The sequence below is a fragment of the Leptinotarsa decemlineata genome, unplaced genomic scaffold (assembly GCF_025532065.1).
Source record: "Leptinotarsa decemlineata unplaced genomic scaffold, Ldec_3_MD MMD2_tig00000251_RagTag_RagTag, whole genome shotgun sequence".
Lineage (NCBI taxonomy): Eukaryota > Metazoa > Arthropoda > Insecta > Coleoptera > Chrysomelidae > Leptinotarsa > Leptinotarsa decemlineata.
In genome coordinates, this window is record NW_027412547.1 from 417027 (window position 1) to 442325 (window position 25299).

The 25299-nt window shown below is 35.8% G+C and overlaps 2 protein-coding genes across 2 annotated transcripts in view; both read right to left on the reverse strand.

Annotated features, from left to right (window-relative positions):
• Positions 1–3520, reverse strand: part of LOC111513298 (polyamine-transporting ATPase 13A3) — a 28111-nt gene extending 24591 nt beyond the window's left edge. Inside the window, exon 1 of the mRNA XM_023169496.2 lies at positions 3326–3520. Within this exon, the coding sequence (XP_023025264.2) occupies positions 3326–3350 (25 nt within the window). The 5' untranslated portion in view covers positions 3351–3520. The remainder of the gene's footprint in view (positions 1–3325) is intronic.
• Positions 3521–7102: 3582 nt separating this feature from the next.
• On the reverse strand, positions 7103–24855 carry LOC111516007 (neprilysin-11). The gene is made up of 13 exons (XM_074173436.1): positions 24695–24855; positions 22183–22350; positions 21613–21902; positions 20437–20715; positions 20078–20182; positions 17184–17443; positions 15518–15629; positions 15181–15458; positions 14282–14340; positions 14173–14221; positions 10745–10943; positions 10407–10562; positions 7103–7550 (listed from the first exon to the last, which is right to left on the reverse strand). Exons 1-13 carry the CDS (start codon positions 24759–24761, stop codon positions 7377–7379), a joined length of 2196 nt encoding a protein of 731 aa, XP_074029537.1. The 5' UTR covers positions 24762–24855; the 3' UTR covers positions 7103–7376.
• Between the last annotated feature and the right edge of the window lie 444 nt (positions 24856–25299).

Consider the following 25299-nt stretch of genomic DNA (forward strand, 5'->3'; position numbering starts at 1 on the left):
TAAGTAGAGGTGGAGATGTGTTTGAACATATTCTGAAATACACTGACGATTAAATTAACTCATTAATTTATGGGTTTATCATTTTCAGTTCGTGTTTCAGCGTTAATAAAACTATTGTTTGAAGAGAATTTTCATTCGATGGTTGAGGAGTATTTTAATAATTATCTTTTCATTGTTTTATCTGTGACTAATTGAGAAACATCAAATGAAATCTGTTTTACGAAAATGAGTGATGAACAACGAAACCATGTCAATTTCCGTTTGAAACAGTTTATCTCGAAAACGGTTCAAAATAGAAATAGTATCATCTGAACAAAGTTAATCTAAAATTGGATGTAGAGCTCAAAAATGTTGAAATATACTGGGTGTTCCATTTGAAAAAATTGAGTTCCACTCATTTTTTCATGAGATCAAAGTATCTGCATTTTTTGAAGACCCTGTTTGAGGCAAATGAAAATATGACTCGGAGTGAAGATCCTCATAGTATCACTCCACTCCATTTCAAATTTGATCGTTTTAGTGCGAGAGAGTTCAAGATTATCAGCATTTATAAAAGTTCATGTTTGGTAAAAAAAAATTCGACATTAATTTATATCTTCTAAACGGTAAAAGATAGGTATAGGGAAATAGTATATGAATTTGTAAACAAAGTGATAATGAATCATAATATGATATTATATATGAGGTGTTCCCTTTCAAAAATCAAAGAAGCCGCTACTTTATAGTAGAAGCGACAACGCCGCTTCATCTGAAATATTTTAGGCGTGTAGGTTATATTGACTTATGCATACTGTGGAATTTTCAGGTTAATCCGTTGAATAGTTTGCCAGAAACGGCTAATTAACGCTCATCATGAAAAGCCCTGTATAATAGATATATGTATATGTACATACCATACAGCCCATGGGCATGATGAAACTTCAACTTCGAAGAGCTGTATCTCTTAAACTATCAACATTTGGACTTTGGGTATAGGAACACTTTTGATCTACTAGTTAAGAACTATAATTTCCCAAAATTACAAACAATTTGGCTAAAATCCAGTTTTCATAAGGAAACTGCGGGGTCCTTTAGAAGTCATAATTCAGTTATCGAGGAACAGATACAAATCAAAGCACAACAAAACAATACACAGTCCTAGAAACAGTAAACCTAGAGAAAATCCAACGCAAAGGATGTAACCCAAATACAGGCAAATTAATCTACAGTACCTGTAGGTTAATTTGCCAATACAGAAAATACATTCTACATGACGAACTACTTTAGTACTTTGTTGAAAGAAGTCGTTAATTTGAACAGTTTCTGTGACAATTTTCTAGCCTGATGGATGTGATGCTATTACATGCCTTCCAAAAAGCACAATATATCTCATAAAGAAAATTGATCTAAAAATTTTAAAAAAAGTCTCGACATAGATATCTTCACATAAGAAATGGGAATAAGGGACAACTAGACAAAAAAAATCACATTTTCTCAAAGTTGATAAACAATCCAACATACAAACGACAGAGATATAACATAATGTATATGTGGAAACGCCATGTCACTGTCTTCAACAGTAAACAGTTATCGCAAGAATTATATTATTCAACAATTCTAAATTACTGATAAAATGGAGAAAATATATATGCGAATAATATTCCAACATTGTGTCTAATGACAACCACAATGTTTTTTTAACAAAAGTCAGTGGCGTGCTATTAAGTATTAGCTCTCCTGGGTCGATTGGATTTTGGTTCAGATGTCATAACCATATGACATCAAGCAAACGAAGTAAACGATATTGTGCACATTTGAAGTGCCGGCACTCTCAAAAGCCAAAAAAAGCAATACATAGAAATGAACCGGCATCAAGCTAAACCACGTGGACTGTAAACTGGGCGGTTCATATTGGATGATTTTTACTAACCGAGTTTTATGATTGGCTGAAATCGGCGAGGATGGTTATCCCCGTCGTGTTCAGTTGGAACTGTTCGCGATTTGATAGTAATAACGAGTGTGATAACAACGCAGACTTTTTCCTGTGTGGTGATTCCAATGGTGAACAATATGAAAAAGTACTTGAATAAGATTGAGATCTATTTGAATATTGAAAAACAGAGAGTACATTTCAATGTTTAAAAGAATCTACATCTCAAGTTTGGTTTAGAGATTTGACCGAAATTCCTTTCTCAACTGTTCGTAAAATAGTCAAAAACAAACCTTATGAATGATGTGATACAGGTTTACAAAAACCTTCAGATGTTTATCTAATAAAATCACTGAAAAAAACAATATACGATTGTTACAAAAGCAATGAGATTCCTACGACTGAAATCATAAGGAAGAAATTGAATTGCTTCGGCCATAACGTGAGCTGCTATAATAAAACTCTTCAGAATTGGATAAAGAAACAAGGATTCAGATTTAAAATAACGAACAAACGTCAAGCAGTTATGGAAAGCAAAAGAATAGTGGAATCGCGTAACACATACTTAGAACAAATAACTAAATATAGACAAGAACAACAGAAAATTTTCTATTTGGACGAAACTTGGTATGACACTCACAACACAGTTATGAAAGGATGGACTGATGGTTCGAGAATGTGTACCCACAACATGCCTGCAAATAAAGAATCGCGACTAATTACTATACATTGCGAGGGAAGTAAAGCATGGGTTCCGAATTCTTTGAAATTATGTGGAAAAAACTTGAGGACTGCAATGTTGACTATCATAAGAACATGAAAGTAATATTTTCGAAGAATGGGTTGAAATTACATCGATCCCAAATTTGGATACGAATAGTGTAGTAGTTCTTGACAACGCTTCCTATCATTCGCGACAGCTCATCGACTGTAGGAAAAATGAAATACAAAGTTTTTTAATGGATAACAATTTGTATTTTGAAGATTTCTATACCAGAAACCAACTACGTGAAGTTTTACAGACAAAAACATTCAAAAAAGTGTATGCCCTTGAGAGTATTGCTAAAAAATATGGATACACCATATTGAGACTTCCCCCCTATTTTTGTGTTTTCAATCCCATCGGGGGGTTGATTTGGGGAAAATTGAAACAAATCATTAGGCGTAAAAATAATTTTCCTAAAATTGATTAGAAGGTAATAGAGTATCCAATATTACCGAAACTTTCATATGTCGCGAACTTAATGTATGACACTGTATGTCATTACCGGCTTCATACATCATTTATTTTAGAAATGTATGTGTATCAGAATGAATTTCTCATTAAAAAAGACTAACTGATTCAAATAAATTCCAAGAACTTAATTCAATCATCTGATAAATCCGACAAAAAACGAATGCGTTTCTCAAACCTACCTGCATTATCGAAAGAATCCACCATACTCCTGCGAGTCCTGCAACAAAATAAAATCTCCTGCAACTATCTGCTCGATGTCGGTGTTCTGAAAAACACGAGAACTACTAAACTTTCACCCACACACGAAAGTACACAGACTTTGAAGTAAATGACTGGTGGAGTTGGTATTCAGTATTCAACTGTGATAGCTAAACAATTTCATAATAAGTTATTTACCTGCGCCTGTTTGAATAATAACAACGCTCGCCAATGAAAAATGAAAGAGTTCCGTACGGTGAGTTCGTGGTGTTCATTTTCTCTACAGGATGGTCCACCGAATAGGATTGGGTTGAGTTGGTGTCATTAGACCCAACTTCACGTAACTTTGATCAGAAAAAAATGGGTTTCATCTGCTCGTCTTCTCACGTGTATAGTTCGACTAAACGATATAGTGCAACCAAACACCAACAGTTCACCTTTCGTAATTTAACTGAATATATATATATATATATATATATATATATATATACATATATATATATATATATATATATATATATATATATATATATATATATATATATATATATATATATATATATGATGAGCAGTTTTCGCGGGTTTCGTTCCATGTTCTGTGTATTTTATCCCCATAAGGATTATTTTCACATTGTTTCGGCAAAGTATATTTGCCATCTTCTGGTTTTTTCAACTAGACTAGTCTAGTTGTCTGGTCTAGTGTCTGGTCTAGATGTCTGGACCGCCTGCCCGGTACTGACGATGCCCAATAGGCTGAAACAGCTGTATACCGGTGGCTCTTAAATTGAAATCAATATGGGAATGAGTTAGTTTTTGGTATAGTAATCTTCAAAATACAAAATGATATCCATCAAAACACTGTATTTCATCTTTCATTGAATTATTATTCGGTACTGTTGCGAATGAGGAAGCGTTGTCAAGAACTATTACACCGTTCCCATCCAAATTTGGGATCGATGTGTTTTCAAACCATTTCTAGAAAATATTAGCTTCCGCATATTCTAAAGATACTCAACATTGCAGTCCTCAGGTTTTTTTCCACATAATTTTAAATTATTCGGAACCCATCCTTTACTTCCTCCGCAATGCACAATAATTAGTCGCGATCCTTCGTTTGCAGGCATGTAAGGAGTACACATTCTCGAACCATTAGTCCCCCCTCTCTTAACTGTGTCGTGATGTCATACCAAGTTTCGTCCAAATAGAAAATTTGTCGTTATTCTTGTCTATATTTAGTTATTTGTTCTGAGTATTTGTTACGCAATTCCACTATTCTTCTGCTTTCCATAATTGCTTGACGTTTGTTTATTATTTTAAATCTAAATCCTTCTTTCTTTATCCAATTCTGAAGAGTTTTGCCACAGCAGCTCACGTTATGGCCGGAAGTATTCAATTTCTTCCTTATGATTTCAATTGTAGGAATCTCATTGCTTTTGTAACAGTCGTAAATTTTTTTTTTCATTGAATTTATTAGATAAACATCTGAAGGTTTTGGTAATCCCGTATCACATCGCGTTCATAAGGTTTTTGACTATTTTACGTACAGTTGACAAAGGAATTTCGGTCAAATCTCATGTTGCTTGTAATAGGTTGTTTCCTTCGAAACCAAACTTGAGATGTAGTTTCTTATTTGTTTTTTTTTCAATAAGTTGTTGATATACAATAAAAAATGATTGGAGACAATATGGATCCCTGGGGAATACCAGCGTTGATGTTGGAAGTATTCGTTCCCTGCAAGTGGCCATCGACGGCCACTTGCCGTCGTTCTTCCAGGAAGCTGAAGAGTACACACAAATGATCTAACAAGCCATAGCATCGACGTTTGGCTAGCAAAGGTCGATGCTATGGTAAAGCAAAAGAAAGTCACCTGAATATTATTGGACCAACACCAAATCGTTATTTTTAACACCTCGACACGTGTTTCGATCACCAAGTGATCATCTTCAAAGAGGACGATTAAAAATTTTACTCTTTTTTAATATTCCTCTTTGAAGATGATCATTTGGTGATCGAAACACGTGTCGAGGTGTTAAAAATTACGATTTGGTGTTGGGAAAAAACTCCAGTAATATTCATTACTACACCAAAGGTTTCAAACAGTGCATCATAAGAAGGTCGCCTGTTGAACTGTTTTTACTGAAAGCCATATTGACGAAAGCTTAAGATGTTGAAGCCTTCCAAATATTTGAGGATATGGTGGTTCAAGACTTTCTCTATGATTTTTGATATCACCAATAGCAGTTTGAGTTTCTTTTCGACACTGAAACAAGTTTCTTGTTTCTGTTTTTGAAACCGAAACTAGTACTATACAATTACAAATTTCAAGCAGATTCTCCCAAACGATTCTGATTCCAATTTTTCTAGTTGTATAGGTGATATTAATCCAATATTCAGAAGTTTCTTGAACCGTGAAGAAATAGTGAACGTGAAAGTTTGGAGAGACAGTATAAAAAAAAAAGAAATCAAAGGTAAAATAAACGCTAGTTTTGTAATATCCAGTTCTTTTTTAATTTAACACTCCAATTCGTTAATATTCAATAAGCTTTGGCTTTCCAAATGAACGTTTCTCATTCGACTCATCAGTTATGTCTAAAGGTTGCCCAGTTACAAATTGTTTCCTAATGGCATTTGTCCCATTATCGTTACAATGAAGTCTAGACACAAAATACTTGACAGAAGATACACGGAACAGGAACCATGCATTATCAACATTCTTGAAGTGTTAATTGTCAACCTAAAAATTTCGTGGATTTGTTAGTGAAAGTGAAAATGAAAAAAGTCTGGTTTAGTTCAAATGTTGGACTAATAACCTACCGAGATGTCATCGTAACGATTTATTAAATGCAATTATGGAACAATGTGCTAGAAATGTTTTTCAGCACATAAAAAATTGCAAAAGTTAAAAACAAATCAAGATGTAGCTTTAAGTTCTTTGTAAAAATTTCAAAAACTATAATGGATTGAGATATTTACATAAATATCCTTGAAGAGGGAGAAATTTCGAAAAAAAAGTACCACCTTACGAAACTCAATCTCTGTAATTTATTTTAATTTAATGTCGAAAATAGGCCTCCACGGGTGAATTTGGACATGCAGGAAAGCGAGTACGTCACAAAAAATACTTTTGTTCCTACCTATTTAATATTAATTTTAAAATTTTTCAAAATTTCGGTGTATTCTGAGTACTATGAGATTCCCGTTCGATTTATTGTTTATTCAAAAGTAATTTGGTTTTTCGTCTATTAATTTATTTTCTTGTAATTTTTTTCAAATTTTCCTTTCTCAATCCTTGAAATTGTTAGTAGGGACAATTTTAGTGATTGTAGGATAACGAATTTATGTAATTACATTGTTCCTACACATTAAATAGCCATTTACCTTGGAAATCACTGGAAAGTAATTAAGCTCTATTCGTTGCGTTTTTTAACTTATCAGACATTTTACTTTTCTGTAATATTCAAGTTGAAGGGATCAACCGAAAGAATTGAATATTGAAAGAAGCAGCTGCACATTGCAACGTAAAATTCTCCGAATTGTTGAATATTACAGAAAAATAATAGTTAAAAAAACTAAAAAAAAACAGGCTTCAATGGGAACACCAACAAAAAATAAAAAATAATTCGAAACTAATTTAAGATTGTCTCCAACATCGATAATAAGTTCTATGGCTTGATGTAACTGATGGCTTTTAATAAGTCTGAAATCAGAATAAATATATTTACAAAAAAAAAATTATTTTGTTGTAAAAAAACATGGAATGCTTCAAATTATATTTTTATTGTGGCTCCAATCTGGCAAACAGCTCATAACCAAGTATTTATAACAATGGATAATCACAAACAATTGACAGTAAATCAGTCATAATTAATTCTGATAATATGTTGTCATGAATAATTATCTATATGTCATGAATAATTATCTATATGTCATGAATAATTATCATAATTATCTAAAACTAAAAATAGCAGCCATTTTTTAGAGGTGCTACCAATTTCCTCGACTATAACAACGTTCTAAATAGTCTTTTGAGCTTCACCAAAGTCTGCACTTGTTGGACGGGTTCATTTTGCTGCCTACAGGACATTTGAACGCTTCAGAAAACTCCTGCATGTTAGAAACAACTCCATTCACTCTCCATTTTGATTGGGCGTGTACGTCAGCCTTCATTTGCTCCAAGTATTCAACTGAAGGGTTACTGCACCATGCCTGCAATACAAATGAAAGTAACAATCACAATAGAAATCATATTCAAGTAACACCTGCTGCTGGATGAAGATCTGCGAGACTAAATTGTGTGAGGTATCTTCCATAAATATAATATGTCGGGTAGAATTCAATATTCAGCGTGGTATTAGCCGAGAAAGAAGTTGTTTTCCAACAGACGTATACCAGACCATACTGGGAAGGTAGTTGAGAGAGATTAATTATCCGAAATGTTGCTTCGAAATATTTATTTTTTTAACACCTTACTGTGAAGACATTAGAAAAAATACTTGACAAGCTTATTAAGAACATAGCACTAGCTCTGAGACCACTTCATCAAGACCCATATGCCAACAGATTAAGAGTGTCGAAGGAAAGGACTTTATGGCGGATCACAGAGAGAGCAGAAGTGTTTTAACTGCTTTATTGGATATAGGGGGCGCTTTTGATAATACGTCTCCACAATCAATCATCCAGACATCGAGGAGAAAAGGAATGGACGGCAGAAGCTGCAGGTGGACAAAGTGCATTCTTAGAAATATTTTTCAGAAAACAAGCAATTAAAATAAAATAGGTTGCTGCAGCAAAGGCGAGTGAAAATTCAGAAAAAAACTTATTTTGGGACAGCGAAATAACTTGAAATGATAACCCCACATTAGTTCCTGAGTTTACTCTAATCAAATATACAGTGCATTTCTTTGGTGTTGGGAGAAAAGTTAAATAGAAAGGGGAGTTTTGAAGCTCCTGACGAATAATTCACAACCCTAGAATATGAAGTCAATATCTTCACCTATTACAAAATGACGGAACATTTAATAATGTCCTGAAGATAAACACATAAATATCGATATTTCTAGAAATATTCCTTTTTATCTGCCATATGGCAATTCCAACAACCCGATAGGGCTCGTTAACTTATTTTTTGTTTATGAAAACAACAAAAATGTCAGTATAACAATGAACATCATTGTTAGGTTAGAATATTCTCATTTAGTTTTCGGTTTTACTAAAGGTACCACGTCAACAATCTCTAAAATTTGTTTGAAGGTGGTTGACAATGGTTCCTGGTGTATTTCATCAGTGGTGACATAACTTGGTTGGAAATCTTTTAATTTTTATTATTTTTTCATTTCTTGTTAATAATATTTTTAATTTTTCAATTTTTTCAGCTTTTATTAATATTTCAATTTTTATTTGTTTGGTTGTTTGTTGTATGTTATTTCTTTACAATATCAGTTTTTTGTTTAATAATATTTTTATTTTCGGTAAATTTTTTAAATTTTTTTTTTAGGGTTATCAAATCAATATATATATTATATTAGACAATGGAAGTCCAAACTGATAAAATAAATCTCTAAAATGGTCAATTCTCGTCCATTGGAAGAAAAAATTGAAGCGATTTTTCTTTACGGTGCGACGCGTCGAGACGCGTCGAGACTGAAAGGATTTTCGAAGAACGTTTTCCAAATCGTCCTATCTGTAGAAAATATTTGAGGGAACTTGTATCCAAATTCACAACTACCGGTAGTGTACAGTTTACATTATTGGACATTGAACCACCAACACGCATACGTAGAGTGAGGACCGAAGAAAATATTGCGACTGTATCCGCCAGTGTTCGTGATGACCGTGAAATGTCGATTCGCCACCGTTCACAGCAATTGGGCCTCTGTTACTACACTACGTGTAAACTTTTGCGAAAGGATTTGGGTGTAAAACCTTATAAGATAGAGCTGGTGCAAGAATTGAAGCCACGCGACCTCCCACAACGTCTAACATTTGGTGAATGGGCGCTGGCAAAGTTGGAGGAAGATTCACATTTTTATCGAAAAATTGTGTTCAGCGACGAGGCTCATTTCTGGATGAATGGATACGTTAACAAGCAAAATTGCCGCAACTGGAGTGAACACCAGCCCTAAGCATTGCAAGAGCTACTGATGCATCCCGAAAAAGTCACTGTTTGGTGTGGATTATGGGTCAGTGGTATCATCGGGCCGCACTTGTGATGATTGACGAGTTTTTGTTGCCCAAAATGGAAGAATTGAAAATCCCTGACATGTGGTTTCAACAAGACGTGCCACATGCCACACGGCACGCGAAACAATTGCCCAATTAAGTGCCACCTTCGGTGAATAGTTTATCTCACATTTGGGGCCGGTCAATTGGCCGCCTAGATCGTGTGATTTGACGCCTTTGGATTATTTCTTGTGTGGTCATGTTAAGGCTCATGTCTACAGGGATAAACCAGCAATATTGAAGCATTTATATGCAAAATACCGGTCGATATGTTAGAGAGAGTGTGCCAAAATCGAACCTTACGCATGGGCCATCCGAAGCGGAGCCGCGGACAACTTTTTGTGTTGTTTTGAAAATCAAATCCTATACCTCTTGAAAATCACCCGTTATTACATAGCCGGAAAAATGGCCCTATTTGAAGGAAATAAAGACAGTGTGCCGTGTCACAAATCAATGAGAACGATGGCAAAATTGCATGAATTGGGCTTCAAATTGTTTCGTATCCACTATATTCTCCAGCGACTCTTTCCAGACCCCAAGGAAGTGCTCGCTGAGAAGAAATTTAGCGCCAAAAATGTTTTTCTAGGTTAGCCTACTAATTTTTCAGCTCAACTTACCTACACCACACGAATGCGTGCTACACCATACCGTTCTAGTGCTTTATAAAATAATATTTCCCTCTGAAATCACCTACAATATGGGTAATTCTCAATCGGTTGATGGTAAAAGCGTTTTTCTGATTTCTTGAATATAGTTGAGAGGAATGTTTCTGATTTACATGTAGTGAAAATGATTGCTACATATTATTGGAGAGTTTCAGTAGAGACCGTTTCACGTACTTACAGTTCCGAACCCTATGAAGAAAAGTTGTTCTGGTGTTAATCCGGCCGTATTTCCGTTTGTTCCAGTCCTTTCCAGCATTTTTTTCATGGAGTAATAGGATTGTCTAACTCCTCCATTGTCAGCCAAGTTTTCATTCAGAGTTTTGGTCCCATTGACCTATTTTAATAAGAATGATCATAATAAAAATGATATAGAAATAAAAATGATAATAATAGTAAGAAATAAGAGCCTGTCGGATCTACGTGGAGTGGATCAAAATCTGGCCTTCTTAGCGGCCAATAAAATCTAATCACGCCCTGTTAACCAATAAAGCATTATCAAACGAATACTATACTCACATATGCGTCTATTTCTGGTACGTAGTACTTGTTATATTGATCAACAAAACACTTCGTTCTCTCATCGAATGCCGCCTTGGTTTCTGCTGTCCACCAAGAGGTTAAAGTTCCGTTAGCATCATATTTTCGCCCCTCCGCATCGAATCCGTGTGTAATTTCATGTCCTATGATGCTTCCTATTCTTCCATAATCTAGGATACTGAAAAAAATTGAAAACCCTGGTGAAATTAACAAATATTATATGAACTCTGGGGACGTGCCAGAAATTCTGTGCTAGGAATCGGACGTTGATGGACACGACCTCGTTAATCCTTTGCTCGCACAAGTCTCGACTTTTCAGGGTTGTCATTCGTAAGGGAGCGACACAGCTGGTTAACGAAAAATAGTTTTTTTAACATTCATTACACAGGCAACACAGGCATATCCTATGTATATCCAGGTCATGTTCAATTCAGATCCTGGTGAATTTGTCAAATTGGATTTTAAGTATTTTAAGAATATCTCGAAATGACCCACAAAGGTTAACGTCATCGAAAATTGATGAAGAAATATAATCACTTCCGTATGTTTCATTATCATTCATTTATGAACTGAAAAACCCTTAAAATGACAGATGGTTCAGTCATCTTAGTCAAAATTAGGTAATTATCTGGGAATTTGAGATACTCAGTTATAAGCTTGTATTTTGACATCCTAAAAGTTGTCACAAAACCTACAAACCCTTAAAATGACTGATGGTTCAGTCATCTTAGTCAAAATCAGGTAATTATCTGGGAATTTGAGATACTCAGTTATAAGCTTGTATTTTGACATCCTAAAAGTTGTCACAAAACCTACAAACCCTTAAAATGACAGATCGTTCAGTCATCTTAGTCAAAAATTAGGTAATTATCTGAGAATTTGAGATACTCAGTTATAAGCTTGTATTTTGACATCCTAAAAGTTATCACAAAACCTACAAACCCTTAAAATGACAGATGGTTCAGTCATCTTAGTTAAAATCAGGTAATTATCAGGGAATTTGAGATACTCAGTTATAAGCTTGTATTTTGACATCCTAAAAGTTGTCACAAAACCTACAAACCCTTAAAATGACAGATGGTTCAGTCATCTTAGTCAAAATTAGGTAATTATCTAAGAATTTGAGATACTTAGTTATAAGCTTGTATTTTGACATCCTAAAAGTTGTCACAAAACCTACAAACGGTAATGTTTCAGGCGACTATAGTCTGTTCGGAACTGAGAGAAACTACAGCAGTATATCTATATATGTATATTAGTGTCATATGCATACTGCATTTAAATCATTCAATAAATGAATACACAAAATTTATTCTTGAAAAATTTCATTCATAACAAACAAAATAACGAATCAACTACAGCAAATGTGAAAATATGTCTAGTAGTAACCAAGACATTCTTCAACAAATAAGTATTAAGTTGAAAGGGATTGAAAAAAAATTGTTTTTGAAGGCGATATAAATAGATATGTCTTTGAATTGTATCGTCAACAGAGAAGCTGCACCCATCAATAAGACCGACTTGGCTTTTTCCATAGGAAGAAAATATTACATTATTTTCTGTTGGGAATTTAAAGGATGTGGTAGAGGAGTTAGTCTTGATCTTAGTCTTAGTGATATTCTTCAGTTTTCTTCAAGAGCGCGTTGAATAAAAAGCTATACAACGTGGAAGATAGAATTCAATAGATCGACAAATTTTAGAATTCTTAAGGAAAAAAACAGATTTTTGGAGCCGAAAGTATCCACTGGCAGAACGTGTTAGGTTATCGACGGAGAAGTCAAGAATTCTATTAGGAGTCTACTCTTTTTACAAAAAAAAACAAAATACTCACGTTAAATAGTGTTTTGTCAGTTATTCGTGAAGACAATTTTCTCCTGATATCAGAAGAACTAAATTATGGAAGATATAACAGGAGCTGATTTTCACTTTTAGAAAACAAGATAGAAAGATCATGTTGACAAAGAATCGGAGATTGTAGAATGAAGATGAAACTATTTAAGAGAAATAAAAAACCTAGAACACTGGGTAAACATATTTTTTAATTGGATGAAACATTGGTCAATGAGGTGCATACCTTCTCGAAGGTTTGGCAAGACTAGAACATCAAAACCCTGAAGTGTGTCTCTTCGTACAGCCATAATTTTCCTCTTCTTGAAACTACATACCAGAATGGTACTGGATGTAGCCTGTAAAGTCGTCAGGAGTTCGGATTCCCTTCTCTACATGGTCTGCGACCATGAGAGAGCAGAAACTGAAGCATTTCTCTTTAGGGCAGCTGCCCGAGCAGCTGATGAACTCGGTTTAGTTTTCGACGCTGGCCGAGGTCATCAACACTCTTGACACCGAGTTAGAAGCCGTTCAGCGAAAGGCCCATATAAAAGCCGCAGTGATCACCTCACTTCTGCGGCAACACAAGGATAAGCCAATGCATGTGGTCTTCTTCAATAACATTGAAGACCTTGGGTTATCAGTGCCTGACTTTCGTTTTCCTCAGGTCGAGTGGGTTAAGGTCGGAAACTGAGGGGTTCATTCAACACCTTAGTCTACCGCAGTCACGTGATGGGTATAAAGGTTCCTGACACAAGGTGCAGGGCCTGCCGCGAGGCGCCCGAGACTCTAATGCACTTGCTATCAGCATGTCCAGCATATGCGGTCTCGGCCTATATCCATCGACATAACGCGGCCCTAAGAGTGCTATACTACCATCTACGGTACTCTTACGGTATTGACGAGACACCGTGTTGCCCTACGCTCCGGGGGATATTGAATCCGTTGTGGGAAAACTATTCGTTCCCCACCCTCAGGCTCATACAAGCTAATAAGCCTGATGTAGTTCTTCTCGACCACCAGAGCAAAAGGTTATTTGTCGTGGAGTTTTCAGCTCCTGGTGAGACAAATATCGTCAGAAAAGAGGAGGAAAAACGGATAAAATATCGAGATTTTCTCTTCGAACTCCGCAGACTCTATCCAGATCACTCTGTCAAGATGGTTGTTCTGATTATTGGTGTCCTTGGTGGAATGATGTCCTCTCTACTCTCGAATCTTAAGATCATACCGGCTTGCCGCACTAAGGCAAAAATCTTAGCCGCACAAATGCAGAAGGCTGTCATTCTTGGCACACTGCGCTTGCTCAGGGCACATGAATCTCGGATCCAATGATCACTTACCCCACGGTGTGGGGAGTGGTCATTGGTTGATAATGCTGGCGCGCCCTCCCGAATGTATCGGGGCTTCGGGGGATAGGGCCTGACCAGCGCACACTTCGGTGAAAAAAAATATATATATAAAAATAATGGCAAAGTTTAGCTCACGCATAGTTATGTACATTTCGTGTATTGAAATGTATTTCAAAGAATTTCGCCTTGTTAGTTATGAACAAGTTCATTACACACCTTTAATCAACTTACCTGTTGCCAGATCCAAAGAATACTGGATTCAACATCGCTACGGGGAATGCTATCAAAAGATGATATCTAATAAACACATTTTCAACTTTTGAGATAATTGTTCACTTACTAATTTTATTATTAGGTCTGTTGTAATATGCGTTAACCTCGAAAGGAGATTTGTCCCAGCTGAAACAAAAAGAAATATTGATGAAAATGTAGTATTTGCTTTCAATTTCCAGGGAGTTAGTGTAATCAGAAGTTTGTAATTAGTTTATGAGATTGTAACAATTTTGATGCAAGTATAGTTACACTTACTATACAAATACAGTCTCAAATGAAAAGTATAATGCAGTCTCAAGTGAAGTGTTCAACATAGTCCATATATATAAACCGATTTGACACCTCTGGAATAGTTCAAATGGAAATTCAAAAAATCCGACTTCAGTACCTATATCTCTTTTTTTTCTTCAACATATAACTATTTGAACTCTGCAACGCCCGTGCTTGCTTTTATGCTGAATCTTTCATTTCAAATAAAAATATTTGTCTACAATATCAGAGAACAAGTGAATTCAATGACGTGTCCATATGATTTTTAGTCTGAACCTAGTTAGAAATTACGATGAGATGTTCAAAGCTTTCTACTCATATCTAAAAAAGTATACCACTAAAAGTCGACTGTGAATCATTCTAAATTATTACGCAAAGGGGATACAAACGTCAAATTAGTAATGATATTTCGGATAATTTCATGACATTTGTCTGTTTGTTGCAATTGTTTATATGTTGAAAACACAGAACTTGAAATTTTTGAGGTTGTTCTGTGGTTTGGAGTTGGTAATAGTTATCAGTTGGTTTCCCTTCCAATGAAATTGATTGGTGTGTTGCATATATTCAACAATTCACTTGACAAATGACGTTCTTATGTAAAAGTGGCGACCACTTAAATTTGCGGTGTTGATCGTTTCACTCTAGTCGTACAGTTTCATTCATCTATTTATCCTACTTGTAACAACATAACCTTACAATGCCCGATCTCGCTTTCCAACTTGGGACATTCGATAGGCGTTTCTGAATGCCTTGATCCTCTTAGTATTTCCATAGTTATCCCATCCGCAAATTCTCAGATTCTTGTAAAACTGGTCAAGGAGTTCTGGTTCCGGTACCAAATCCGGATAGGCCAAAATGGTTATCATATTGTCAAATTTTTGAACGGCTTTAGCTTTGCATTCGTCGTCCATCCACATGGCATTTTGGAGACTTTCCCGGTACACACTTTGCAGATCTCTAATCATTTCCAAAGCCTAGAAACAGAAAAGTTTTATCTTGAGAATTCAGTTGATATGATTCTAAAATGAATAACCTTTCCTAGCCCGTTCACGTCAAAATGGCGGAGTTGATACTCATAAGCTACAGCGAAACTCATCCCAGCTGTGTCAACGGAATCGATGATTTTCCTGGTACAATATTCCCATCTGGAATCAATAAAATATTCTGATTTAGACTTTCAGTGTGTGAAGTTTCAAGACAATGAATATGTTGAATTCCAATTTCAAACATGCACCTCTGCCGATATTCCTTCACAATGGAATCTGATAAAAACCTGTCGGAAAATATTCACCTCCCTGGCTTATACCACGACGGATTTTGAATTCCCTACTTTAAGCCTTGTTCTTCAAATGAGACGGCTACTACTTCACTGTCTCAAGAGAGATTTAGTGGGCATCGTAGATGAAATCAGTCGAGTGTCAGTGTGCACTTCTGTTTTGGTTAAATTTGTCCTGTCCTGACGAGAGGTAATAAAAATGCCATTGAAAATACAGCGTGTTCACTGCGTCGGCCGTGAAAGTTTAAGTTTCTTTGATTAACCTTGACTTTTGGAAGTACTCCGCAAGATGACGGTGAACAGTGTTCAGTGACATTTCTATTTCGGTGTCGTAACACCGGTGTGAACCCTAAATGCCTTTGGACGAAAAGGAAAGTCATTTATTTAGCGTATGGCTTATTCACATCACAAAAGTTAACATAAAAAACTTAATTGTATAAAGGCATGAAAAGGCACAGGATATTAAGTTAACAAACAAACAAAGTCACGTATATATTCAATAGGGAATATACAGACAATTTTTTAATTTTTTTTTATTCAATATTCACTTCATTTTGATATAGAAAAAAAAACATATCTGTAAGAGTAGTAATTATTTTTTCATAAAAATCTTAAAAATATTGGTTTAATTTGACAAGTTCAAACGCTCCTATTTCTCGCGCGCTTGAGGCGTGACGTCATAGGGCACGTCCCATCAGTTTACTGTTTACATTGAGAGTCAGTTTGATAGTTAACAAGGTGTTTTAGTTTAAATATCGCGTAATAATTATGGAAAAAAAAGCCATTTTATAGATATTGCATGGTACCAATGTGTCCGAACACTATAAAAAATACACCAGATAAAGTTTCATTACCTTAAAGTCCATAACCGTATTTACGTATGTCATACACTGAATGTAAACAACATGTTAGGGTAATTGATCTCTAGAAAAAGTTTTCAAAAATCGGTTTGCAAAACCACTCACTACCTCAACTAACCCCACGAACACACGGCACTGATAAAGAAATATTGTGAAACGGACAAAAAATTAGTATTCAGCCAGTCCAGCTAGCCAAGGCTTTATTCCTCAACTACATTTACTAACTATCTGAGCGACTAGGGGCCACAGGCAAGAAATGTTTATGACTGTACTCTTATTTTTATTGCCGTTCCAATTGGGAATTTATAGACTATACCAGTTATTATTTAAAATATATTGTAGAACAGTTTGGTGTACCAGTCGAACCTTGTAATGAACTTAGTCTGGAACAAAATCGTGTGAAAATTCTGTAATTTTTGTCACTTAGGCAAAACGTTATAAATTCAAACAACCAAAATAGCAAATTAATAAGTTGCCATTACTGGCAAGTTCTGCTGTTGAAATTCGAATGACAGTGCTTAACTCTTAAGGAAAGCATACAATGTCAGTTCCAGAATTGATACCTTGGTAGTATTCTGACTTTTTGGGTTGTCAGATATTCTTCTAAAATGGCTCTGGATTCAGCATCCCCGTCTGCGGCCATGAAGAGGTATATCCGCATCATAACGAAGCTTTTGACAGTTTCAGGGTTATTCATGTTGACCCAGTTCAAAATTCCGAAGAGTAATCTGCCTAAGTTCGTTGGAGTCATCACTTGGGTGTCTTCGCCGATTTTTTGTCCAGATTTGGAAAAAACCCTCCTCATATATTCTACCCAGTCGATCTGAAAATTAAACAGGAATCAATTGAATCATCTAAAGGAACAATTCGTTCAATTCAGTCTCAACTCTCTACGCTGTAGGTTGATTTACGGACACCCATCAGAAAACTACTACTTCCCTGGCTAATACCACGATAGGCGTAAATAAATAAAACTAATAAATAAATAAGATACTGGATTTTTCTGGCATCCAAAATCATAAATGTGATGGGTATTCTTTGAAACAAGTTTCGATAGCTCGCTTAGTTTGACCGATATATTTTTTGTCACAGTCCTCTCAGCTTATTTCATATCCTCCCGACTTTTCATTTTCCGATATCTTGTCTTTGTGGTTAACTAATATTTGTCGAAGTAAGCCACAAGTTTTGAAGGTTCAATTTTTCAACAATACGATCCAATACGTTAGTGTATGTTGGTTCATACGGAAGGATAATAAACTTTTAATCCATGTCTTTTTGAAATGCTGATGGTTTACGAAGTTTTTCTCTAATTCGTGTTTTTTTAATAATCTTTCTACTCTATTTGTAGAAGTGAGTGAGAAGTTTTGAAGGCTAATATTGTGTTCAACTTTTTGAAAATACGATAAATTTCGTTAGTGTATCTTAGTTCATACGGAAGGACAATAAACACTTTCCGTGAAAGTATATATAGAAGACAGACAAATCTCCAACCTTGCTTCGATGTTATATAAAGGTTGCAAGTGATGTTAGCGTCTCCAATTAGGCGGATGGCTTTTTTCTGGATGGAATCCAGTTGCTGAGGTCTGTAGTTTTCTGTTCGAAACAGTGTTCCAAGTTTTTGAGAAGCAGCCTTTGCAATTCCAGCGACATGAGTGTGCCAAGACATATTGTGTCCATTTTAACCCCCAACTAACTTATCGAAGCAGGAAGCGGAATTGTCTGTCCTGAAATTATTATATTCGGTTGGACGCTTCACTCAAAATATTCTATCTCACAAACTAATAGTCTGACAGCTGTGAAATTTGTACACGTGTCTTTTGAAGGTAGGATTCGACTGATATGGATTCAATACTAGTAGCGACATCTGTTTGTTAGCATACGAATTCCTCAGCTCCTCTAATAAATATCGCTCCGAGGCCGTGGAAAGTAATTAAATTCCCCTTTTGCTTCCATTTCAAATCTGTTCATGAACAAATTAGCTATTGGGGGGACAGTGGGCTACCCATTGCCGGGCGTTTATGATATCTGTAGAAACAGTTGTTGAACTGGAAGCAATTCTGTTCCGTGGAGATTTTTGTAATTTTTATGTAATCTTCTATAACTTCCCCATTGAGACCATTGGCCCTCAGAAACTTTTGGAAAAAAGATTCCAGTTAGTGCATCACAAGTAAAATTCGTGTCTTGTCATTTCTAACAAGTTATATAACTAGTTACTGACTGATAGGGTCCTTCCGTTGATCTCCGAGTAGTAAAAGTTCAGATTGTAAAAGGGGGAAAACCAAACAAATCAAGAAATGAATCTTTTAATTTTTGGGAAAAGGGAAACTCTGAAAAACAGAAGGACAAAACAAAAATTATTGTTTGTTTGATGGTGGTTGGGAATATGGAACCATGAGAATGCAGAACTAGACACTTTCCTGAAGCATATCAACAACGTAAGTCCTTTCACTACTTTCACACAGAAGGAAGGAAGTCAACAACGAGTTTCCATTCTGGTGAAGAGGACCGACACTAAATGGGAAACATCTGTATATGGCAAACCCACTCACATGGGACAGTATCTGAACCAGGAATCCAACCACCATCAATCGACTAAGAGAGGAATCATCAAGACTTTACTAGACCGTACTTTCGGGCTCTGCAATACAAAGGAAAGTCTCGAAAAGGAACTAGGCAGCATCAAAAATGGAAAGACAGAAATAGAAGACAGCAAGAGCTCCACAAGGAAGAGAAGCTGCCACAACCAGTACTTGTACTTCTCTACATCAGAGAAATGTCGGAAAGGATAAGAAGGATTGGGTCCAAGTATAATATCAGAACCTGCTTCAGATCCGGTAACACTATCTGTAGCAGCCTCACGAAAACCAGGCCACCAAACGCGGACTGCGATTCAAAGAATTGCATTTACCGGATATCCTGCGATTGCGGAGAATCATACATCGGTGAAAATGAGAGGCCATCGAAAGTTCGCATTGCTGAGCACAAGAAACACACACAGCGAGGAGGAATCAGCAAATCTGGAATAGCAGAGCATGTTTGAACTCATTAGCAATCCACAATGAGGAACACTGGTTTAGGAGAAATATCAAAGGAGCCGCATATATTTTGTATAACAACGCATTTAGCCAAGTTAGCGTAGAGATACGCAACATATGGAAACCACTAATCAAGCGGAACACGACGACCAACTCCCGCCAAACGGTCAGCTCCCGCTAAAAATCAATGAAGCGGAGAATGGGAAGAGGGAATAGGTGAACGAAGCCGAATGACCTAAAAATAGTCATATCTCGAAGGAATAAGTCCAGTTATCACCCGAAGATGGCTGCGGATATATATTCAGAGATTTGTTCCACTAATATATATCTATTATATTATATATCAGAGTAGCATTATTTACTGTTTCGTGAAAAAACATTATTGAAAAGTATCTAACAAAGATGACAGTAATTATTGTTACCTTCACTGAGTCTCCGAAATGTTCTTTGGTCCACTCGTTGAGTCTTCCAAGTGTTGAATATGTTCCATTGCTTATCAACTTAATCTCTGTATTTTCAGGTATAAACTAAAAAAAATTTCGTTCTACTAATCAAAAAATATAATTTTGGGTATGAGAAAATTAACAGTTAAAGCAAACTATGCGAGAGAATGATTACCGATGCTTTCAGAATAGAAAAAAATTATTTGCCAAAATTACCAACAATTAGAAATTGAATAATAATATTTTCCCCAATTCCTGGGGAGTATTTCACCATTCAAGTTGTCAATACTGAAATATTCCTGAATGTTCCAATAACCCACATCTGATACTCTACTTACCCCTCCAAGAAAAACCCCTCTCATAAAATTCGACATCACTTCAATGTTTCTCAACATGGTTTCTTGATCGATGAAGCTCTGGGTAGCTTTACGGAGTTTTTCGGCCATTTTCCTCAAGTAAATATCGAAGGGTTTCAAAGGCGGCGAACTTTTCAACGATCGCAGTTTGAACGTCTCTGATTTGGCTGAATCTAGAAAACCTCGCTCTATGACATCTTCGTAGGAACCGAATACATCGGATCTTATTTGCGAAGGAAGAGTCATGTCGGTAGAACTAATCTGGAAAAAAGTATACTCGTCATTTAACGTATAAATTCGACAAACGGAAGAAAAATTAAAACATATTTTAGAACCAGCCCCACGTTGGGCGCCAGATGAGCAAAACGGCGAATCTCACGGTTTCATTATTGAAAATGGAAAAGGCTGGCGAAGAAAATGTGAAACACTGTGTTGTATTTTTATCATCTATAACAGTTATCGAAACTCGCGTAGACTAGCAGATGGAAAATATACTTAGAAGCCATAAGGCCATAAGCCATAGCCATAAGGCTCAACTTTAGAATGTAACCGGAATGTAACAATGCTCTTCACAATGCTTTAGTCAATGAAAAAGGGGCAAATTTCTTTTCCATCGATAAGGTTGTTATAAAAACCTATGCAAAATAGTTTTAATAGTTTTTATTTTATATGTGGGAAGGATGTTGTGGCGCCATCTTCCACAACAAAACTGTAAATGTGTCATGACGCTGTAAGCTTCGACTAAGAGTTACCGAGGTGGAGAGAGGAATATGTTTCCGCATAACTGACGAAGTGACAACCACGAACCGTACAACAGTGAATCTACTTGCCACGAAAATATAACGGCTACAAGACTTTCCAAGGACGTTTTGATACACCATCAAATTCAAATTGAAACCCATGCGCAACAGTAAGAGAAAAAACAAATGTGAATAAACGCTATTAATAGTATATTATTATGATTTAATTGACAGAGTGGCATTTTTTATGAGAGATTTTTTGTATAAAGATGGAGAAGTAGGAAGCCAACACCTTTTTTACCACCATTCGATCAATTTTTGAACTGTTGGCAAGCCTTTTTCTCAAGACATAAAAAAATAATAAGAGGTTTCATTGCATTTCAACAAAAGTTCACGTAAAAATATCTGTCTCACTCACATAGATCAAATTTTGTGAAGGATCCTCATAATTGGAAGTAACCTGTATATTGAATATCAGAGGAATCCCGTACTCGCTAACTGCATCTGCGATATCATTCCATCCGAACTCTGTAGACCCCTCATGTAAAAGAGTTTGGACCAACGGAAAACCATGTTGTTGTTGTACTACCGATAGTTCTGGTTCCACCTTCAAATCGATGTAAGGGAGATCCACACAAGACTGGTAGGCCATCTTCGCCTTCTTCAAAGCTTGGGGATCCTCATCTCTCTGCGGGGAAGACAGGATTTCTACATTGGAAAGGAAAATATCAATTTCAAATGTTTTAATGAACATTCAATGTTGTCGGTGAAACGCTACTTTCAGCCGCATACTTCTGTGGTGGAACAGGCGCGCGAAGCATTATTTTCAGCGTTAAATCAAAATTATAAATAATGGAGGTACATTTACAGGAGTCGTGACTATTCGTGAATCATTTTGTTCCATTTCTTAAATATAAGACTTCCAACGGGGACCTCCAAACATGAATAAATACCTTAACAAACCGCCCCTCCTCACGCAACTACTTACTGTTGGATAGTTTTTTGAGTTTCTCTTCTAGGATGGTATACTGGTCTACAGTTAGAGCTCCATCAGGAAGAGGATGTTCCGATTTGAAGTTCCCGCAAGTATACTCGTAGAAATCTTCGCATGGATCGACTTCAAGATTGAGGTAGCGCAGAGAGGGTATTTCCTCGACTGGAAGATAAATGGACCCAAAAATAAATATGTATTCAACAAAGCAATATCTACAACACAGATGTGAAAAATCGACATTGACATCGTGCCGGCTATAAAAGTTATAAAGGACAAGGTCACGAATATCTTGCGATCTATTCAATAGAGGCCATTATAAAAAACCTGGCTAGGGAGTTAAAAAAAGATACTGCAGCCAATAACAAATCTATTACCACCTGAACCCGATGATCTACTGGACACAATCTTTTGTAATTGTACAGAAGGTTGTGGTGACAAATGTGGATACAAAAAAATTGAATAAGATATTCGAAAGTTGTAGACATTACCGTGGCCGGTTATGCTTGAACGCAGAGTCAACCAATGATGTAAATGATGAAGTTGTCGATTTGCATACAGAAATAAGCCCACTCGACGTTCTGTATTTGTATCTGTAGATTAGGGAGGGTGGGTATAGGCCTACAGCACTTAAGCCACATGTGACCCATTGTACATCCTCCCGAGGAATTGTCCTCCTAGGTCATCGTCCATCCTGTCCTTTCCAGGAAGGTGTGATGTTTAAACAAGCCAATCGCTGAATTTGATATAATTTTTAGATGGCCGTTGCTTGTAGAACTTTCGTTCCCCATGCAATGGCTCAGGCGTTAACATAGGTCTTATTATTGCAGTGTAAATCTATTCATATAGAAACTGAAGATGTCGACAATGAGTGACATGAAAATATGTTCAGTATTAAAATAAAAAATTATTAACTCTCAAATAAAAAAGATCTCTCATATATCATGGGGAAACCATGTAGAAACTCGCCTCGCATTCTAACCTGAAGATGGTGAGAAGATAATGAAAAAAATTATTATTTCAATCTCCACCTCCATCGCCTTTGTTTTTAGATCACAATCAGACGTATGAATAGAAAAACATCATAGAAATATTATTTCCTTATCGCCTAATGGTTTTTTTCGAGATAATGTATCTAAGAGTTTTAGAATAACTTCGATAAGCCGCTGACGATTGTATTTGCTAACACAACTTGATTTTCAAAATGATATCACAATATCTCGTCACAGGATCTGAAATCTAACGAAACTTACTTTGGAGTAACGTGAAATATAGCTACAATTAAAATCGTAGATTTTTTTCAATCATATCAATATACCTAATTAATCTTCGTTGTTAATTACAGCTCATCGTAATATGCTTACTCTTTCATTACCATTTCTCTTCATCCTTTAATGTATGTGACTAGTGCACAAAAATAGAGTCAAATATGAGTTAGTTCTTATTTTCACGCGGCACAATAACAATAACTAATTTAATTAATGTATAAGCATTCAATCTAAGATCAAATCACTAGATATATTCTGAAACACTATTAATATATCTCCTAGACAAGGCGTTCTATGATATTTAAGATTATTTTAATGTAGATTCAATATTTCTGTCCACTTTGAAGTGAATTATTTATATCCACTTATTACTGTTGTCTCAATATACTTTTTATTTAGCGGTTTATCCACAAACCTACATATGTTTATGTGTTTAATGACTAAGTGTATATGTTGCATTTTCGATTTTTTTTTTTGGCATTTCCAGCAAATCTTTTTTATAAAATGTACTTTATGTTTGTATTTTTACTTTGACTTCGGACAACAAAGTATATTTTTGTTGATTCATTTGATATTAATGTGCTACCGAGTGTTCATGCAGGTCAATTGCTGTCTACAGATACTTTTGGTGGTAAACAAATAACTGACAGGTGACCGTAAGGTCGGTTTCTTTGACGTTCGATGTTTCAATTCCACCCCAAAGATTTTGAGTCATAACAACTAAATTTGTTGAGAAAAATGAAATTTCAGTAGTTGACACCTACGTAAATACATTATCTAACATTTTGTCACAATAATTTGTGTATCAAGGACGTCGATTGTTGTGGTCATTATCTTTATGTTCTGGGTAGTTCTGTACTTAGGGAGCGTCAAGACTATTTGCAGTCCCGACACCATATGAACTCAGCAAAATCAACTCAACTTCGATTTTTGAAAATAAATACTTGGAAAATTACTGTTTTGAAAATGAAACAAAACACAGTTATTCATAGTAGGGTTTTCTAGGAATGATGACGTCACCAATTATTTTATGAATAAAAACACCTAAATACTTATTACCTGTATCGAACAAATACTATCATTATATATTATTAACTAGTGATATTCAAATATCCAACTGACATTACAAACTTTTATAATAAAATTGTATTCAAAATAAGTGTAATAATGAAAATATGTGGTTCAATATCGAGTCATCACAACATATAGAAAATTATCAAAAAAAAAACAACAACACTCACCATTCTCAGCCCGAATCAGTAACACGAGAATATTGATCACTAACAGATCAAACGTTGTTTTGGCCATATCACGTCTCACCTTTTTTGCGACTTTGCGTCTTTGACTGATTGATATACTGATATATTTTGCTGTCAGTCTTCTAAGAGTCTGATAAGATACTCTTTCTAATCATTTATTGTTCCTAAGTACACTTTGTAGCTAGCCGCTTTGAAGTTATTGTAAAATTTGCCGTTTCCGCGGCAAGTTTGAAGCCACTTGAATTTTGAATGGTCATATGTTGTATTACAGGTGCAGTACATTTTTCATCATACAGGAAGTATTATACATTGATATTGAAATTGAAAAATTGAGAGCAGAGTATTTTTGTGAGGAGATCGATGAAATATGCCGGTCAACAGAAGAGGTCCGAACCTGCTCAACGCCCTTCCGCTTGTTTCACCAATCACCGTCCAAAAATTAAACGAATTAAGCGTCGAAGTGTTGCCTGACCCGACATACTTTCCAGACCTCTCGCCAAGCAACTAGCATCTTCTCAAGCCCTCCGATAAATTTTTACCGGTAAAACCTTCGCCAATCAGGACAAGGCAAAAATGACCTTCGTCCA

Bases quoted from the DNA above. Each gene is read 5' to 3' on its own strand.
- LOC111516007 (XM_074173436.1), bottom strand. From the start codon at position 24,761: ATGGCCAAAACAACGTTTGATCTGTTAGTGATCAATATTCTCGTGTTA. The intron at 20,716-21,612 runs GTGAGTGAGACA...ACTTTTTTCCAG, and splicing joins CTTCACAAAATTTGATCTAT to ATTAGTTCTACCGACATGAC. The intron at 10,563-10,744 runs GTGAGTATAGTA...TTATTAAAATAG, and splicing joins TACCAGAAATAGACGCATAT to GTCAATGGGACCAAAACTCT.